The sequence below is a fragment of the Budorcas taxicolor genome, chromosome 18 (genome assembly GCF_023091745.1).
Source record: "Budorcas taxicolor isolate Tak-1 chromosome 18, Takin1.1, whole genome shotgun sequence".
Classification (NCBI taxonomy): Eukaryota; Metazoa; Chordata; class Mammalia; order Artiodactyla; family Bovidae; genus Budorcas; species Budorcas taxicolor.
In genome coordinates, this window is record NC_068927.1 from 16,447,488 (window position 1) to 16,467,833 (window position 20,346).

General features: G+C 54.5%; 1 protein-coding gene across 1 annotated transcript; it reads left to right on the plus strand.

Moving 5' to 3' along the window:
* Positions 1-2: 2 nt before the first annotated feature.
* Positions 3-20,263, plus strand: TCF25 (transcription factor 25). Its single transcript, XM_052655973.1, has 18 exons — positions 3-300; positions 7,966-8,130; positions 8,895-8,966; positions 9,358-9,476; positions 9,817-9,882; positions 12,554-12,636; positions 13,462-13,592; positions 13,697-13,796; positions 14,250-14,343; positions 15,366-15,458; positions 15,577-15,682; positions 16,580-16,739; positions 17,473-17,560; positions 18,029-18,187; positions 18,282-18,372; positions 18,773-18,852; positions 19,836-19,908; positions 19,994-20,263. The coding sequence occupies exons 1-18, from the start codon at positions 109-111 to the stop codon at positions 20,150-20,152; spliced, it is 2,031 nt and encodes a 676-aa protein (XP_052511933.1). The 5' UTR covers positions 3-108; the 3' UTR covers positions 20,153-20,263.
* The last annotated feature ends 83 nt before the right edge of the window (positions 20,264-20,346 follow it).

Here is a 20,346-nt window from a genome sequence, read left to right on the forward strand (position 1 = left end):
GACACGCCAGCCTCGCGCCACCGCGCCTTAAATGCGCAGGCGCGCCGGCTGCTCTCTTTTCTGCTCTTCCTTCTGCCCGTCTCCAGACGTCAGCGGCTGTTGGGTCCTATGTCGCGCCGGGCCCTCCGGAGGCTGAGGGGGGAACAGCGCGGCCAGGAGCCCCTCGGGCCTGGCGCCCTGCAGTTTGTCCTTCATGATGACGATGATGTGGAAGAAGAATGCCCAAAGCGGGGTCCAGGTGGCCGGCGCCCCCGGGGCGCAGGGAAGGAGGGAGTCCGAGTCAACAACCGGTTCGAGCTGGTGAGACGTGGGGTGGGGGCAGCAGGTGGGGGCGGTGTGCGAGGCGGGTCCGCGACGTCACGGGGCGGGGCGATGAGGGTCTGGGCTGCAGTGGGGGGCGGGGCGAAAGAAGTGGGCGGTGACCTGAGGCCAGGGGCGGAGCTACGTTGGTTTTGTGCCGCGGGGAGGGGAGGGGCCATAGCGTTCAGGGGCGGGGTAAGTAGGGTCCAGGCTGCCGCGGGGTGGGTAGGGTCTGTCATGGGGGCGGGACCGCGGGTTGGTGGGCGGGGCTTCACTCCTATAGACTCGGGGCTCCAACACTGATTTCAGGGTTAAGTATCTCCCCCGCGGTGCCGTCGCAGGGCCTTCGCAAATGTCCTCACAACCCAGGACTCTATGCCTCTCCCTGGCTCGTCGTTTTATCTCCCACAGCAGGTGCCAGGCACCGAGGAATAACGCCCCCACCCTGGGTTCTCCAAAGCTCTGGCTTCAGACTGTAGTTATATTTTTTTTTTCTTTTGTCTGCGTGGCTAGTGATATCTTAGTTCCCTGACCAGGAGTGAACCTGGGCACTTGGCACTGAGAGCTTAGAATCCTAACCACTGGACTGCCAGGGAAGACCCAACTGGGTCTGTAATTTTGCACGTGCTGGTTCTGGCTCCACCGACTCCCCTGTGTAGCAGGTAGCATTCTGCTTCCTGTGCCCAGCACACACCTGGGGCTCCACACGATTGCCGAGCGATTGGAGGAGTAGCAGTAGGTCTGAAGATGTAGGAGAAAACACCTCTCTCTTGGTCTGGCTCCCAGCTTCCCAGGAAGGTGGCACGTTAGGACCCATCCTAAGACAATGGGGAGTGTAGGCCGCCCGTCCCACACAGGAAGTTTGGTTTAATGGTTGTCCTGTCTCTCTAAGGTGAGAAGGCCTCACTCCAGTTTCTGCTGGAGTGCTAGGGGTGGCATGAAATCTGTCTTCAAAATCTCTGGATTCTCTGTCCACCTCTTCTGAGCCTCCCCGCACCCTTGTTTGTCATTTCTTTCTTTGTAACTTTTTATTATGGAAGATTTCCAACATATGCAAAAACAGAGTGTTACAAGTAACCTCCATGTTCCCCCTACCAAGCTTCCCTGGCTCTCCACACACAGCCAGGTCTGGTTGTTTCACCCCAAGGCTCTCATCACATCATTTATCCCTAAATTTTGCAGTTACTTTTTGACTTGTCCCAAAACCATCAGGGCTTCTTTCCACCCCACTTGTTCACAGTCTGAAATGGGTTTGTGCTGGAGTTGGCCATTTTCACGGATCTTCTGTCAGGGTAATTTCTCCTTATTCTGACATCCTCCAGGTTTAGTCTTTTTTTTTTTTTAAGTCAAACAATAATAAGTTATTTGGAGAACATTCACACATCCCAGGCACTGTTGTGATGTTGTGTGCCATACTGTCTGCGCAGGTCATGTTGTCCCCATTGTACAAATGAGGTAGTAAGTGACACCCACTGTGTAAATCCAGGCTTGATGACTTACAGTTGCACTCTTAACCATAACCTGGTATTTGTCTCTGAGGCATAGTTAGTGTCCCTTCTGAAGAAGAATGAAAAGTAGATGGATGGTAGGCCAGGATATGTGGGGTAAATGGGGGAAAAGGCAGGTTCTTCTCTGTGTGAACAGAGGGAAAGCATGCTTATGTGGAGCCCCATGAACTCAGGTCAGGGGACCAGTGGCTGCACCTGTCTGGTGTGCTGTGTGTGTTTCCTTGTGCTTTCCAGTAGGACACTGATGTGGCCGGCACAGACCTCCATCGTGGTCTCTGGATTCACACCTCACCTCCCATCGTCCCCTTTAGATGTTCTGCAGACATCTCAGACTTGGTGTGTCCAAGCTTCAGCTGCCTTCTGCCTCCTCCAGCCCTCCCTGACTGTTGAGGGAGCTTCACTCTCCTGTCACTAAGGCCAGTAGCCTGGAAGCACCCATGACCTTTCTCTCTCACACACCACATGCAGAGCCTGGTAAGGCCTGGACGGCTCCAGGCACAGCCCCTGTGGGGTGGCCATCGCCTCCGCCTGAATCATTCTGACCACTCCCGCTCATCCTCTTGTCCTCTGCCACCTGTCTGGACGCAGTAGCCACAGGGATCCTGTCAGGTCCACGTCTGCTGTCAGCCCTGCTTCCTTACAGCCCCCGAGGGCCTGGGTCACGTTGCTCATCTTCTGGAGCCACAGGCCGGAAACACAGGTCTCCCGCCATCCCCTCTGCCTGGAACGTGCCCTGTTCCCCCGTCGCTCACTTCTCAGGCTTCCTTCAGATGTTGCCTTCTGAGTCTTGCTCATCCTTCCCAATTTAAAATTACACTCCCCTCCCACTCCCGTCCCCATTCTTCTGGTCTTTGTCCTTTTCCCATGGAGGTTTATCACAGAGGAAACCAGCCAAGTTACCTCCATGTTCTTTTTATCTTGTGCTGCTTGCCTCCCTCTGCCTTGTGAGAATGGAGATTTCATTGTTCCCGAGTGTGTCCCCACCCCCCAAGTGGCATCTGCCCCCGTGGGTGTGCAGGGAGGTTCTCTGAGGCCAGCCTGTGAGAGCTTACACCTAGCTTTGCAGTCAGAAAGACCCAGATTTGCATCATGGCTCCACCTGTCCTTACCCATGAGAACTCGGCCGGCATTCGTAACATATGTGAACCTATGTGTCAGCTCCACTGCTTCCTGCCTCATGGGGTTGTCACAAGGGGTCAGTGAACTCCATGCCAGGCACACAGCACTAAGCAGATGTTGGTATTAAATGATGTTAACAACCGAGAAAGGGTGTAATAGTACTTAACTGGTTCCCCTACCATCCGTGGGAGTGAGAAGATCTCTAGGGTGTCTGTGACTGGGGCTGTCCTCTTTTCTGGCTCTTGGGTGAGTTTCCTTGGCCTTAGATTAGAAATCATCTGTCCTACCTCATTCTGAGTGGGTTTTGAAAATCCATTTTATTGAACTATAATTTATATGATAAACATGCCTGTTTTGAGGGTATAGTTTGAATTTTGCAGCATAACATACTGTACAACTGTTAAATAGTGTTGTGAAATAGAACTTACTAGTGTTTTGGGGTCAGGGACCACTTTGACAATCTAATTAAAACTACAGAAACTTGAAAACTATCAAGTTTTACTCTATATCATTGAAAAGTTTTAGCAAGAAGACCCATTTTGTTCCAGAGAATTGCATGAGTCTGTCTCTCTGTTTTCATGTACAGTGCAGTAACCAGTCTCTGAAAGAAACCTCAGTTATAAAGGAAATCTAAAATTATGTAGTTAAATAAAAACAAACTTCTTTCAAAATAAGTGTCATTGTTCAGGTTGCTATTGTTTGAGTGGAGTAAGAACTTGATGTTGTTCAGTGACCACCAACTTGCCAATATGTGTCATCTTCATCTTTGATGTCCAGTTCAGGAGCAAAACACCTGGCTTCATATTCACAAATGCGTTTAATATCAGGTGGCGTTAGAACCTCTATAGCTGTTTTCACTGGTCAAGGGCACATTTGGATGAGGATTACCATAGTTTTCTAAGATTCTTCATGTTAACGTCATGTCACATCAATTGTTTTATCCTCAAGTCCGTGAGAAAACCTCAGCAGAGATGGCCTCATTGATGCCAGTGTCTACCTGCAGTAGACAGTAGATGAGGCATTGTCCTCCTTGACTACACACCATAGGAGTACTCTGTCAGTATTGCAGAGGTGTAATGTTTTCTCTCTTTAAATGGGAAAACAAACTAAAATGAAAGGCTTTTTGTGTTTTTCAACCTGCAGGGTCTTAGTTCCCTGACCAGTGAGCAAACCCAGGCCCCTGCAGTGAAAGCACCAAACCCTAACCACTGGACCGCTAGGAATTCCCCAAAAGGCTTATGTTTGTAGAGCCAAAAATAATCTCTCAATAAACCAAGCAGTGCATTAATAGAAACAAAAGTAAGATTTCTACTTGAGCCCTGGCAGAATAACTGGTACTGAAGTAGCCCTCTTGTCCTAAACAACTGTAAGATCAGTAGAATACTGAACTAATCGTGTTCAGACATTAGACAACAAACGTTGCAGGTCTCAGGTCCCCAAGTCCCCTGTGCCAGCTCTCTGCTTGGAGACACTCCAGAGATTAGCACAGGGAGGCTGTCCCAGCAGATCACGGTGCTCTCGGTGAGTGGGGGGGTGAGGGGTAGACTAGATTTGGGGTCTGCAGAGGTGGCTTGAGTTAAGGGAGAGGGAGCTGATAAGAGGAAGTTCTAGAAGCCTGCTTGGAGTCTTGGGCTCGATACCTGGCTGTTTGGGCATAGCACAGCCAGTGAAGGAGGGACAACACCAGAGATTGACCGCCGCTTGAGCTCATGGGCTTGGGAAGACATTCAGCTCTGACCGACCAAAGCAGAGAGGCCTCATAGAGAAACCTGGTGACGAGTGGAGGCTTCCGAAAGGCCTTGCCATTGGAGTAGGGCACAGTCACCCTCCAGTGAAGAATGCCCTATACCCATCCTAAGATAGCCTAAAGATAAAGTTCGGAGGAATTGTGCTAATCTGCAAGTAAACTTACTGCCTGCCTAAATAAATATTGACACTCTGTTAAGGAAAACTACAAAATCCAGTCACTCAGCAGTGTCACATCATGACAGTCAGTGCCCACGAACAAATTCCAAGTACATGAAGAAGCAGGAAGATGTGATTTGTAATCAGGAGGAAAAGGATTCAGTAGAAACAGACATGCTGATGACAGATGGTAGAATCATACACAAGCCTAAGAAAGGTACAGACGCTCAGAGATTTAAAGGAGATCACGGTCATAATGAGGGAAAAAATAGAGAATCTCCTTATAGAAGTAGAGACTACAAAAGAGCAAGTTCCAGATGGGAAAATATTTACCATCTGGAATGAATAACTAACTCAATGGTCTGAGTAGCAGATTAGGTAATTGAGAAGAAAAGATCAATGATCTTGAAGTAAGGGCGAAAAAAAAAAAACCATCCAATGATCCAGAAAGGGGGAACGTTTTGGGAAAAATTAGTACTTTGTAGAGCAGTATCAGGTTGTTTAATGTCTGTAATTGGAGGAGCAGAACGGGAGGGGTTCTGCAGAAAAAGCCATCAATGAAATTGTGGTATAAAAAGTCTCAAATTTGACACAGAAGAAAACCCCATTGATCCAAAATGTCCAACAGACTCCAAGTGGGATAGGATTTAGCAACAGTTTAAATCATAATCGCTGAGAACCCATGGTGAAGAGAAGTCATAAAAGACGCTGGAGATAAGAGACAGGTTGTCTATAGGAAAGCAATTACTGACCCACTCTGGCTCAGGGTGGGTCAGCATCCTTAAAGTGCATTCTACGTCCAGTGAAATGTTTATCACAAATGATTGTGAAATAAAGATATTTTCATAAACACAAAAGCTGATAAAAATGATTGCCATAATGCCTACACTAAAAGAAATGTTAAAGGAAACTTCATTTTTAGAGTAATGATGCTAGCTAGTAATGTGGGTGTATGTGGCGGAGTGAGGAGTGCTGGATATGGTAAATATTAGGAAGTACACAATATTTTTTAGTGTTAAAAATTTCTCTTAAAAGTAATTGGCTGTTTGCCTCTTCTTACTCTTTATTTACCTAATGGGGATTTGATATTCATTTATTTCCCTTTCTGTGAGTGTTGTCATGAAGTTCTTTGTGCACTGAGCATGAGGACATGGGTTCACTTCCTGGTCTAGGAAGATGCCACATGCTGAGGGCCATGTAAGCCCGGGCACCGCAACTGCAGAAGCTCACTCGCTGTGGAGCCCATTCCCCGCAACAAGACAAGCCCCAGCAATGAGAAGCTCAAGCACCATAAGTAGAGAAAGCCCACATGCAGCAATGAAGAGCCGGTGCAGCCAAAAGCAAATAAGTTTTTTTAGAAAAAGAATGAGATGACCATATGGCTCAGAAGCCATACACTGTGGGACTAGACACAGAAAACACTGGCCTGTGGGTGCAGTGTGCTGGGACAGGCAAAGTCACAGTGGTGAGAAGCCTAGGACTCGGCCGCCTGAGCCGTGGCCTGTGTTTCTGGGGTCACGGAAGGGCCTTGTTTCTCGACCAGAGTTTGGGTCACACACCTCCTCCAAAACTTGTCCTGTACATTCATTTCAAGAGTTTTAATAAAAAGCTTCCTACCCCCAACAGACATCCAGCCCCTCCCACATCCTCACTATTAGTGTGCTTTGCGCCCTGTTGTACTGTGGATCCCAGAGTGCATACCGGCAGTGGACAAGAGCCTCTGGAAGTTGGCATCCATTTGGGACCCTGAAGCTGATGACCGACCTGGAGGCTTCTGGATGGGAGTCAGACACGTCAGGGTGCTGGACAGAGGTGCCGGGTGGCACCGGCCAGTGTGGGTAGCAGTGAAGCTGCTGACGTGCAGAGCCCTTGCGTCTTACGTGCACAGTCAGAGGTTTTCTTTCCAGGGAAGTTGACCTTGGGATGGAGCTTGTTATTAATTGAAATTTCTCAGCTTCCAAACGGGGTTCAAATATGAGAGTTTGTTTGAAGGAAGTGAGCAGGACTTAAAAGAGAACCAGTCCCTAATTCCCGGAGGTGCAGAATCCTAGACAAAGTGTGCGGGCCGTTCCTCCAGGACCGCCGCCACAGAGAAGAAACATCAGAAGACCCTTCCTGTACTTCCTTTGTGGCACTGGTGTGGGGAGCAGCCCCCCACCCCTGCTGCTCCCCGTTTCCAGTCGTTACAGAAGAAGAGCTGTGAATTTGAGGGACAGGCAGCCATCACACAGCCTCACGCTTTGTCCCTGCCCTATGGGAACCTCTACTGCCGAAGACAGGAAACCAGGGCACCCATACAGGCGTATGTCCCTCCCTGAGACCTTCCATGGGAGCCCGGGCCTGCAGGAGCAGGCAGTGCACGGTCGCTGAGGACGTTGTCCAAGTTTTGTTTTGAAATCATCCTAGGACTGGGGTTAGAGTGGATTTTATTTTTTATTTTTTGAGCTTTATGTTTTTCGGATGTTCTGAATTGAATGTGGTTTTTTCTCTACTTTTGGACCTCAGCAAGGCAGCGTGGGCCCCTCAGATCTGGCTCATGGAGCCTGGTGGTTGCTGCTGCGTTGCCTCTGGCTTGCTGGTTCATTTACTGGCCAGAGGGCCAGAACTTGTCCCATGACTTGTCCCCACCCCTCTCGAGCACGAGGGTGTGCGTCTTCCGGGACCTACCATCCATCCAGCATTGGGTCCCTGAGGTTTGCGTACATGCATACGTGTGGCTTATTCCTGTTCACCACCCGCTGAGGTCCCATCCTTAACTCGTGCGTGTCACCCACCTCCCCAGCGCTGGTCCTGTTTCCCAGTGTAGACCGGCTAGCTGGAGTCCAGGCGGGAAAAGGGAGCAGTGAGGCATTAGCTGAGCGAGTATGTTTGCAAACCGTTGCTCTGGAGTGGTGCTCGGAGGGGGAGCACTTGTCACTGCTGAGCACAGATGACGTGGCCTCATGGCGTCCTTGGCGCCCATGGCATTCCCTGGGGACCCTAGACCGGTGATGTTCATGGTCCTCCCCTTTGCCACCTCAGTGACCTGACATGCACCTGCCACCCCAAGACAACGTGTGTCTCAGATTTCACCTTTGTAATTGGTGACTAGGACGCAGCCCTAACACCCTTGCTTCCCCATCTGTGTTTCCAGATAAACATCGAGGACCTTGACGAGGCACCCGGGGTGAACGGGGAGAGGACAGACTGTCTGCTTGTGGACGCTGTGGTGTCAGGGAACAAGAGGAGGGCCCAGAGCGGGCACTCAGAGTCCACCAGGGGTGGCGACGTGGCAGACACAGCGGTTCCCTCAGAGCAGGTGCGGCCCACCCTCTGTCCCGCTGGTGTGCTCTGGGACTTGCCTGGCTGCCTGGATTGCCTTGGGAGCCATGATCAGACTTGCATGGACTCTTTGAGACTAGTTGTGGCCGGGGAAGGACCACAAGTAGGGGCCCCTAGGCATGTCTCCCTGGCACAGGGCCTACCTCCCACTTTCTGGGTGTGTTGTTTGGGACTGGGTGGATGCTCCTTGAAGAAACACATAGGCTAGGTTAGGGTTGGACGAGAAGGGGTCCCCATAGGAGGCCCCTCATCATTCACCTGGTAAGTGCTTACTGCAGGCCCATCTGTGCCCTCCAGGGACCTCTGGTGTAGCTGGGCACCCGACTGGTCTAGGGGTGTTAGGGGGCTTCCTTGAGGACCTTGACACTGATGGAAGGAGGTGGCCAGGTAAAGGCACGAGAGATCTTGAGGCAGGGGCGCTGCAAGTTGGAGGGGCCTGCTGACCACGGTGGGGAGTGGCTGACTTGGTGAGGCACGACAGCAGAGGGCAGGCGGGTGTATGGTCCAGAGCCCATGAGTTGTCAGGGACACCTAAGAAAGGTGGGGTGAGACCAGAGTCAGGGAGACTGGGGGAGGGTCAGCTGCTGGAGAGAAGTGGGGGTGTTCCTAGGGGATTCAGAAGGCAGGCGACTGGACACCAGGCCTGCTGCTGTGTTCCCCGCAGCTGACTCCCCGCCTCCAGCTGGTTCTTGGGTGTAAGATGTCCTCTCTCTATTGAGTGAAACGTGCTTCTTTTGTTAGTCCAATGCCTGTAGCAAACTCCGCAAGAAGAAAAGAAAACAGAAAAATAAGAAAAACGCAGGAGAAACCTCGGTATGTACAGCTGGCAGATTTCCTCTCTGTTTTCTGTTTCTTGAGGTGGTGTTGAAAACAGGCCAGTGATACTGGATATTTTGTTGACTATTCAGAGGTTGGGGGAAACTAGCGAACTTGTTCACTTAGGGCCCAGAGGCTTGGAGCCGTCTGTGCTGTCCATTTTCTGGCAAACATCTGAAACAATGCAGGCACTGAGTCCCTTCCTGGTCCGTGGTTCGGAGTGCCCATCTACGACGCACCTCTCCTTTTTCCTCACTGTACCTGCAGTACATGGTGTTCAGATCGGACTGTCTTTGAGGAAGGAGACACGATATAATACCTGCTTTTAGTGAAAGTAGATTTTGCCACTGATGCTCTGTGTGGTGTGTGTGTCATTTGGGACTCTCAGCAGAATGGCCTGGAGGACATTGACCGCATCCTGGAGAGGATTGAGGATGCCAGCGGCGCCAGCCACCCGGGCCCGCCCCCCCTGAGCGCCAAGAAGCACGTCCTATATGTGGAGCACAGGTGCGGCCTCGCCGAGGGAGCAGTGGGCATGGGCGGTGCTCACCCGGCAGGACCTTTCTCTAGCTCTGTGTGCCTGGGAATATTCCGAGTATATGACCTCCTCTGCTCCTGTCCCTACCACCGACTGTGGCCTCCTTCCTTCCTAAGGCAGGGAAGACCCCTCAGTCTCATGCCCAGCGAGTGGTGGCCAGCGTGGCCACGGGCTGTGTGGTTGCAGAGAAAGTCAGCTGGCAGGAGAGCAATTTTCCCTGTTGAGTTCTCATGTGACTTTCTAACATTCCCGAGATTGTTGTCAGAGCACTCATCTTTGTTTTTTTCTCTAAAATTTTCAATCCTCTAGACACTTGAATCCAGACACAGAGCTGAAAAGATATTTTGGTGCCAGAGCCGTTCTCGGGGAGCAGAGGTAAGGCCACCGCTGTGTTCTCGCTGAAGGGGGTGGGGAGGGGCTTTAGAGCCACAGTGACAAGCAGAGTCCCAGGGCCTGAGGGGAGTTGGGGAGAAGTCATGCGGCCTTGCGGATGGGAGCCAGGCTCCGTCCCTCACCGCCGCTGCCCACCAGGGTCCTAGTTTTACAAAGCCTTGAAATCTCAGCCAGATGCATTTTGCCTTGCAGTCGAGAGCAACTCTGACCTGGAGTTAGGGTTCTGACAGAAGTCTGATCTTTGTGAAGTGTGTTCAAGGCCATGGGAACAGAGCACTATGATCCCAGGCTCCTGTGGGAGGGGCTGTTCTGCCCGGCACTCCCTTGCAGGCCCAGCCCCAAGTGAGGGAGTTTTCTCTCGGCCCAGGCTGTATCTTTTCTTTCTCTTTTCTTTTTTTTCCTTTTTTTTTCTAATTTATTTATTTTAATTGGAGGCTAATTACTTTACAGTATTGTAGTGGTTTTTGCCATATATTGACATGAATCAGCCATGGATGTACGTGCGTTCCCTATCCTGAACCCCCCTCCCACCTCCCTCCCCATCCCATCCCTCTGGGTCATCCCAGTGCACCAGCCCTGAGCACCCTAGGCTTTATCTTTTCAAGTGCATATGTTTCTGGTTGTAGGACTCAGTGCTTCTGTAAAAATCAGCCACTTACTCCAGCAGCTCCAGGCTGGCTGGCTGCTGTACATCCTGGGCCTGCGGGTCCTGCTCTTTCACGTTCCTGGTTTTCATGGCTGAGCCCTGGGCACTGTATACCAGGGCACAGGTGCTGGGGTGTGTTTGACTGCAGCCTCTGCTGGCACTTGGCATGGGGGTGCCACCCACTGCCCTCTTGAGAGTTGAACCCCTGCCCCCAGTCTGGGTGTGGCTTCCTGCTCGGATCCATGGCAGGGGTGGAGGCTTTAAAGACTGTTGTGATAACAAGATGAAAAATAGTCATGTGTTGAGTTTTGTTGGTTGGTTTTTCTTGGCCTTGTTGCTCACCATGAGGGATCTTGGTTCCCCAGCCAGGGATCGAACCTATGACCCCTGTGGTGGAAGCACGGAATCTGAGCCATTGAGTTTCTCATTGTGTTTGCTTTATAGTTTGCTTTTGTTTTTGGTGTCCAGTTATTCAGGACACAGGGGTCTCTGACTTGGTCTTCTCTTTTGGAATATTAAGGAAGAACGTTTTTAGCGCAAAATGCCTTTTTCCCCTGGGCTCCGCTGGGCTCGACCTTCCACCCTGCTTTCTTGCCTGGTCTTCTGTTCCACATCTTTACATGTTTGCCTGATCGTATTTCTGTGCAAATTACAGTTGTTAGTATACTAGTATTTAATAGCTCTGCATGTGTGTTTTCAGTGGTAAATTGTACTTTTTGTCCCATTTACTCCGTTGAACACTTAAGTCCTGTGTACCTGGGCCCCTGGCCCCACGCGTCTCTGGCCACCTCGGGACCTCCAGGTGCCCTGTGCACCTCACCTTCTCTGCTGCTGGTGTCTGCCCCGCCTCTTGGCGCACCACCTCCCAGGGCAGCCTCTCTTGCCTGGCAGCCCCGTGCAGGGTTGGACCCTCCCTCATATTCCTAGACAGGACAGTTCTGAGCATCTGGTTAATTCTCCTTTGTACACCTTACCAGTCACCCAGAACCATCCCACATTTCAGTTTCCTCCAGGTTTTGACCACTGTTTTCTTAAAGAGTTGTGTTTTCTTCTGTAGGTTTTTACTTTTTTTTTTTTTTTTTTTTTTGAGTAAGTGGGATTTTAAAAAATTTATTTGGCCACATTGGGTCTTAGTTGTGACATGTAGGATCTTCCTTGTGAAATGCTGGATCTTTTGTTGTGGCCCATGGGCTCCAGAGCGGGGAAGCTCAGCAGCTGTGACATGCAGGCCTGGTTGTCCTGCGACATGTGGGATCTTAGTTCCCTGACCAGGGATCAGGCGCATCCCCTGCGTCTGAAGGGGAAGGCAGGTCCTGAACTACTGGACCACCAGGAAGTCCCAGTTTTTTACTTCTCTGTTGGAAGAAGGGACATACTTTTTCATCCCATTCCTCACCCAATCCAGATTCTTACTCATTTTTTTTCCTTGATGAAATAATTCAAATAATCAAAGAATTATCCAGAGAAATGTAGATGAGTCCATTAGGCCACTGCTGCTCAGTTCAGTCATAGAGGAGAAAGCCTTTGGTGTGACTATGGCTGGGGGGAGAGGCTGGCGCCTGCAGCAGAGAACACCCCTGTCAGAGGCTGGGGGAGGGCTGGGGCAGGGAGCCGGGCCATGGCCTGCTCATGCTCGTGCTTGTGCGGCTGGCTTTCTTCTCCAGAAGTGTGCTGGTGTTCGGGCACCGATGCCCCATCCCTCTGGGGCTTGTTGGTGGACCCTGCTCAGCGGGCCATCGTCCAGGGAGGCCAGTGCATCTGCAAGTCGTTGCAGGCTCCCTCTCGCCTTGTCATCTTCACATTAGGTTCCACCTTTTGCTGCTTTTTTGACTTTTCCTGCTGTTTCACCAGCCTGAGTTTCTTGTTTTTCTTACCTCTACATGTGTGGTTTGGTTGCTCGGATCACAGTGTGCAGTCCTGTCTGGCAGCCTAACGGCTGTTGTCCAAGCAGTTTATACACTGTCTTTGCCCGCCGAAGTAAAGCCACGCGCTGTCCATTCTCCCCAGGCCGCGGCAGAGACAGCGCATGTACCCCAAGTGTACATGGCTGACCACCCCGAAGAGCACGTGGCCCCGGTACACCAAACCAGGTGAGGGAGTGGGGCCGCCAGGCTCTGTGTGTGCACGTGCTGCCGGGGGCTCCAGCGTCTGGGCTCAGACCCCGCCACCATCTGTCTTCTCAGCCATGTGGTAACCCGCTTTTCTTCACCTTCGCTCTTTGTGCTTCGGCTCCTACCCCACAGGAACAGCAAGTTCATTCTTAAACTGTGCTGTTCTGTGTTCGGTTGTAAACTCACAAGTGTACAGAATTCACAGAACAGCCACAGAGCAGAAAGGTTTGGATGTGGGGTAGTGCCCTGCTGGGGGCTTGGCTGTGTGGCGTGATGGATGAGGGGGCCCTGGGGCCTGGGGTGCCCTGCGAGACCCCTTGTCCCCAGTGAGGGCCTTGGTGGGTGCCTCGTCCACCTGGCCCTTCCCTCCCATGCTCGCAACAGTGGCCCCTGAGTGCAGGCAGAGGACACAGTGCCACAGGGTCCTGTTGGGCTGGAGTAGACTTTGTCAGAGACTGTGGCTAAGGGCATCCCCAGACCCTGACGGGTCTCACGAAGGTGCTGAAGGAGATGAAGTTGTCAGGCTTCTCAGACCCTGGACCTGGCACCCAGCGTCAGCGTAGGAGCAGAGGTGCCATGCGTTAGCAGTCCCTGTCGCCTCGGGGGTGGCATCTGCATCCTGACTTTAAGCAAACCATGTCCAGGGCTGACCAGGTCGGGGCGGGGGGGGGGGGGGCGGGCTCTGCATGTCCCCCTGTTGTCCCCGTTCCTCAGGGGAGAAAGGGTAGAACGGGTGTCGGAGGTGTGGCCTGAGCCGCGGGCAGTCGGCTCTGGGCATCCTGACGTGGGCAACCCCCACCCCAGGTCTGTCGATGCGGCTGTTAGAATCCAGGAAAGGCCGCTCGGCCTTCGCCTTTGAGCACAGCGAGGAGTACCAACAGACGCAGCACAAGTTCCTGGCCGCCGTCGAGTCCATGGAGCCCAACAACATTGTGGTGCGTGGGTGCCCTGGTGTGGTCCTGGGGGCGTCTGGAGGCCCAGGGCCTGCCTGGGTGTCATCTCGTAAGCACACACCCCACCCCACCCCACCCCACCATAGGTCCTGCTTCAGTCAAGCCCCTACCATGTGGACTCGCTCCTGCAGCTCAGTGACGCATGCCGCTTTCAGGATGACCAGGAGACGGCACGCGACCTCGTGGGTAAGGCCGGCCAGTGCCTGCCTGCATATAGGCGGGGACACTCTGTAAATACAGCTTTATGGATCTAGTGTACACATAGCTGTTCAGCCACACCCCTGCTGATTCTGGGTCATTCCCATGGGGTGTCAAAGGACCTTGACCATCAGCCGTCACCTCCCCTCCCCGGCCACATCAACCACCAGTCTGCCCTCTGTCTCTGGACTGTCCTGTGAATGGAATCTCGACCAGACCTGTGTCTCCACCTGGCTTCTTTCATTTATCACGATGTCCTCAGGGTTGACCTGTGTGAGCCCTGTGTCAGCATTTCATCCCTTCATTCATTCTCCTAGCTGGTTCCCACCCTGGCTCCTGGGAGTTGGCCCCTGGGGGCGTCTGGGTTTCTTGAGGGGTGTGGTCAGGTCATGCCTCCCTTTCTCTGTAACTGACGCCTGCTGTGTGTCTGTTGGCTGGCAGAGCGTGCGCTATACAGCATGGAGTGTGCCTTCCACCCCTTGTTCAGCCTCACCAGCGGGACCTGTCGGTTGGACTACCGCAGGCCTGAGAACAGGTGAGCCGACCACCCGGGTGTTTGTGGGCCACTGTGTTCCCTTGCCGGGGTCATAGGCATCACGATGTGAGGGCTGGACAGCTGTGAGGGGCAGCACTGGGATCCTCGGGTATCTCACTGTGTTTAAAGCTTGTATACAGGAGGGCTGGGCCCAGGAATGGACAGGACCAGCTGGCCTGGGGTTGACACTTGTGGGCAACAGGACAGAAACCATCAGCCATTTCACCGCATGGGGCCTGCAGTTGTACTTCCTCTTGTGTCTGGACTCAGGATCCTCTGGAACGCCTGTGGGCAGGCGTGCATGCTGGCAGTGCGAGCGCAGTCATCATGTCCACGTGTGGTGGTCACACACACATGTGGGACCCTCTTCCTGCAGATGCCCCTCCCCCGAAGCCCCTACTCTGCAGCGCAGCCTCCCTCCTGGGCCTCCGCCTCAGGGCCCTGCACACATGGACAGGCTCCACAGCCCAGGCTCACTCTCTACCCTTCTGTTGTGTCCCACATGGGCTGTGTCTCCCCAGGTGGGGGCTGTGCTGGGCCCCAGGGCACCAGGCCAGTCCTGAACTTTCTCTCTTGCTTTTAGTTGTATGAGCTCTTTCCAGTGAAACTCTTTAGTTCTTTGAGATGCTGAAAACACTGATGTTCCTGACATTAGCAGGCATTAACAGGGCAGTGGTAGCAGTTGAAATTGGAGGATAAATAAAGATGGTGATTACAGTTGGAGGTGTTAAGTCTCTTCCCTTAAAACGAGAGTTATTTTTAAGAGAAAGCCGAAGATGGAGGTCTCCACTAACACATCAGCTTGGTTTTCTGTCCGTGCTCCCACACGTGACTGCAGACAACAAGCAGAGTCACCTTCTCTGCAGACAGGACCCTGGCGAACGTTGGCGCTGATTAGGCCACACGGGATACGCCAGCGAAGCCCGCGGGCAGAGGGTGGACGCGGTGTTGGACAAGGCGCCGAGCGACGTGCGGTGCGGCCTGCTGCCGCGCTCATTCACGAGGAACTGTCTTGGGTCTAGGAGCTTCTACCTGGCCCTCTACAAGCAGATGAGCTTCCTGGAGAAGCGGGGCTGCCCACGCACGGCGCTGGAGTACTGCAAGCTCATCCTCAGGTAGGGGCTGCCGCTGCTCCCCAGCCCGGGGCTGCAGCCCGTGGGCGTCCGCGCCGGCCCACTCTGGGTTTTGTCTCCCTCTGCCTGCCCTGCTCACCATGCTGCCTCCCCCTGGAAGCCTGGAGCCGGACGAGGACCCCCTGTGCATGCTGCTGCTGATCGACCACCTGGCCTTACGAGCGCGGAGCTACGAGTACTTGATCCACCTGTTCGAGGAGTGGGAGGTGGGTGTGCACACAGGCCAGGCGGAGTGGGGCCTGCAAGGAGGCTCTGGGGCAGACCCTAGTGCTCCTGCCTCTCTGCCTCGCCACCTGCTTACAGGTGAGTGCGAGCGCAGAGGAGGCCTGGGGGAGGGGACGGCCATCGGGCCCCTGGACACTTTGGTGCCGGAGGGGTCTGAGATTGGGCAGGACACCAGCAGTCCAACTGATGACCTTCACGGTGGCTTCACGTGCAAGCGTTGCTGTGTTAGGTGCGCTAGGCCGCATGTAAGGTATTAGCATCAATTCTACCCATCTTCTTCTAATTTGCTGCTAGAAACTGTATACTGATGGTGTGCTCCTGTTGGGTGGTGCTGTCTCGGGGGACACCTCCAGTCAGGAGTGGGTAGAGGCAGGAGGTGACAGCCATGACTACTCTTTGAACTTCCTCATAGCACATGCCAGTGTATAACTGAAGGCTAACTACATGGATCCCTTTGAACTCTGGGTCTGTGGTGTAGTTGGGCGAGGATCCCCATCCATGGGGTCTAGTTCACACAAGTTCTTGAGGTCACAGGAACATAGCTGCAGGGGCTGCGCCTGAATGTTTGGGGTGAGACTGTGGCTTCATCCTCACAGAGCATCATACATCGTGTGTGTTCTGCCATGTGCCCGTGGGCAGGGCGGCAAGGGCCGGGTGTCAGCAGCCGTGGAGGTGGGGGGCGGTTCCGCTGCCCAGATGACCCTGAGCCTTGGGAACGTGGACATCTGGCCTTTTCTCGCTCACCCGGCCTGCCTCTGTCCCCACACCTGGGTCCTTTTCTTTGCCTTTCTGCACAGAGGGAGGGACAGCTTGCCCATGCAAGCCATGTGCCTGTGAGCATCACCTTGAAGCCCCTAAACTTCTCCTTCCCCTTGTAGGCCCATCGGAACCTGTCCCAGCTCCCAAACTTTGCCTTCTCTGTGCCGCTGGCCTATTTCCTGCTGAGCCAACAGGCAGACCTCTCTGAGCAGGAGGTGAGCTCCGCAAGGGAGGAGGCCTGTGTCCGGATCCAGCAGGCGCTCACCATGTTCCCCGGAGGTGAGTGTGCCCTGCAGCTCAGTCTCAGGCTCAGCCCAGGCACAAGTGGGTCCCATGCCGGCCCAGCTCCCAGTGATGCATCTGAAAGCCAGCTGTGCTCTCAGAGCATCTGCGGGGCTTAGGGCACCTTTAGATATTGACAGTTCTAGCAGAACTTGTCACCTGAAGCCTACGCTTCCAGGGAGAGGGCTCTAGGCTGGGTGTGACAGGAAGCAGGGTGTCTGTCTTTGTCCTGAGGACCCAGTTCTCAATGGGTGAGGAGCTCAGGGTCGGGGTCGCCCTGGGTTCTCTCTGATGACCTGCCGGTTTCCATGGGCCCCTGATGTCTGGCTGTGTGGATGGGAACAGGGCCCGCTGCCCTATCAGGCCCTGGTGGTGCTGCGGTCCTGTGCTGTGTGTAGTTCCTGAGGGGCTCCCCGCCCGGTGCGAGCCTGCCTGCAGGTGGCCTGGTTGCTCAGGGTCTCCTGCTCATCTCGATCTGGCTCCATCCACGCATGGGGCTGCCGGGCTGGGTCTGAGGGGAACTGACCTTGCCCCGTTGAGACCCCTGCACAGGGAGGTCACCCGCTTCATGGGGAAGCCCCATGGGGCAGGTGGGCAGCTGTAGTGTTGTCCATCCCAGGGAGAGTGCGGGGGGAGGGTCTCTGATGACAGCGTCCAGCGCACGTGCTCCAGAGTCCTGGGTGAGCCCCTCGGCCTCAGCGCTTCAGGGTGCCGCCCTGCTCCCCCACAGTGCTCATGCCCCTGCTCGAGTACTGCAGTGTGCGCCCCGACGCCACCGTGGCCACGCACCACTTCTTCGGACCCGACGCCGAGATCAGGTACAGACTGGAGGTGCCTGGGTCCTGGGGAGTGATCACCCAGGTGTCAGCCTGGGGCCACTGTCTGCTGGGCGGATAGTGTTGCTGTAGCTGTGCATGTGGTCCAGATGCCTGTGTTGCCACCTGCTACCTTTTGAAATTTCTCATAATAAATGAAGAAAGACCTGTGACGGGAGCCAGGCACCTCAAGGCTGGTCAGCACACCAAGGCGGGTCCTCAGGTCTATGTCCACAGGTGCACACGTTCTCCGAGTGTTTATGTTGTCATTGGGGAACTTGTTCTTAGTAAGGGTGCTGGCTGTACAGAAGGAAATGCCAGGGTGCCCCGCCCTGGGGGCCGCATCCCAGGGCAGCAGCCCCCTTGGGGCAGCCTCCTTCTGCTCCAGGTTGCCAACAGCCTGGGACCCCCAGAGCACCAGTGGGCCTGTGGAGCCGGTCCATGGGGTCTCACAGTCCCCGCTGCCCACAGCCAGCCACCTGCTCTGAGCCAGCTGGTGAGCCTGTACCTGGGGAGGTCACACTTCCTCTGGAAGGAGCCGGCCACCATGAGCTGGCTGGAGGAGAACGTGCACAAGGTTCTACAGGCGGTGGACGCCGGGGACCCCGCTGTGGAGGCATGTGAGAGCAGGTGAGCCAGGGCGTGGGAGCGGGCAGTGTGGAGGGCCGGCCTGTCTCACGGGGCCGCGGCCTCCTGCAGCGCCACCCTCATCTCCCGGCCCCAGGCGCAAGGTGCTGTACCAGCGCGCGCCCAGGAACATCCACCGGCACGTGGTCCTGTCTGAGATCAAGGAGGCCGTGGCCGCCCTGCCGCCGGTAAGGAGCGGGCTGACTGCAGGCTCTGTCCCTCCAGCAGCTCTGCCCCCAGGTCATGGTCCATGCAGAGCTCCCTGAGAGGCAGAGCCGTGCCTGCAGCTTCTGTGATCTTATGGGGTGCAGAGTGGTAACCCGGCGGCTCAGGGCCCATGGCCTGTAGCCAGCAGCCCTGACATTTGGGGGGAGTCACAGCACCTGTGAGCGGAGGCCCTGTGATCCCCACACATGTGCTTGTTCCGGGTTCACCCCGATCCTCAGAGCAGACAGGCTGAGTGTCCTGGTGGAGGAAGCCCCTGCCCCAGACTTCCCCGACAGGGAATGCGGCCCGCCCCCAGCAGAAATGTCCAGTCCAGAGCTAGGTCAGTTGAAAGCAGACCATGCTCTTTGTCCCTTTCTGTAGGATGTGACCACACAGTCTGTGTTGGGCTTCGACCCTCTACCCCCACTGGACACCATCTACTCCTACGTCAGACCAGAGAGGTACTTCTTGCTTTGCTTCTGGGCTTGCACTGCTCCGAGGTCAGTGCTGGGGCTCGGAGGGTCTCAGAAAAAAGAGTCAGCCTCTGCAGGCCGTGTGTTTTCACATATCTGTCCACCCAAGGCCATTTCTCTGTCAGATTCTGGAGCAGGTGGTGGATACAGTGGGATGTGGGTATTGAATCCAGGAGTAAATGTAGTCAGAACTGATGTAAGAACCTGGAGGAGATAGCCGTGAGCCTGGGGTATGAGGGGCAGCTGGTTTCCCGTGGGAGCTTCAACCCGTGCAGGGCCCCAGAGACAAGCGTCCAGCACAGCCAGAGGCTGGGAAGGAGGCCCCAAGGCCCGATTGTCCAGGCTGCTCCAGAATCATGTCAGAGACAGGCTTTTTTCCCTTTCCTGATGGCCTTTAGCACTGAGTGAGTAAGTGCTTCACTTCACGCAGAGCCCACCTCACAGTCCCCAGCCTAGGAGACCCAGACAGACTTTCTCATGTCCAGGGCTCAGGCGGACGTATTTTCTAGAGCCAAGTGTTTTTTTCCTCTGTTGAGGTATAAAGCTTCGGGTACGCATTCATAAGGAAATACAGTCCCCAGTTAAAATGTCAGTGGGTTAAGATGAAAATTATTAATGATTAGTATCAGAAGGCTCAAAACCAAGCTGGCATGTAGGGTGTGGTCCCACTAAGGACAGTTAGGAGCCATCCTGGCTCCAGGCGCCCAGAAAGTGCAGGAGGCCCCCGAGATGCACTTGCTAGCATCATCTCTCACTGCACAACTCGGAGGGAAGGACGCTTGGAAACATAGCTTTTCTCAAGATGCAGTGGGGCTCGGCTGCAGTGGCTCCACTTTGCACTCTGCTCAACCAGCCTCATTCCAAAGGGCCAACCCCGCTCTGGATCCCCTTCCCCCTCAGGCCCCAGCCTCCATGGGGGCTGCCCTCCCAGCCCACCAGGCCTTTCTGAACATCCTGACTCCCTCCTGCAGGCTCAGCCCCGTCAGCCACGGAAACACCATCGCCCTTTTCTTCCGCTCACTGCTGCCCAACTACACTGTGGAGGTATGTGGCGTCAGCCCACGGGGCACCAGCCTGAGACTGGGCATTGGGCCTGGAGGCCCGGCTCAGACGAGTCTCGTTTCCACAGGGGGAGCGACCAGAGGACGGGGGGCCTGGGGGTCTGCACCGTGACCAGGGCCTGAACAGACTGATGCTGGCCGTGCGGGACATGATGGCCAACTTCCACTTCCACGACCTGGAGGTGCTGCCCGAGGAGCACCCTGAGGGCGATGGGGAGTGGGACTGACTCCAGCGAGGCACACGCCCCAGCGCTGCACAGTCGTGCTCCGGGTTCTGTTCTGGTCGGATCGGCCAGGTCGCCACCTGCTCTGCTCTTCTATAAACTATGTGGGTTGCACTCTGCCGCGTGAACTCTTCTTTCCCAGGGCTGCAGTCGCCGCCCCCAGCTCCCCTCACGGGCAGGACCTCGCCGCCGCTGCC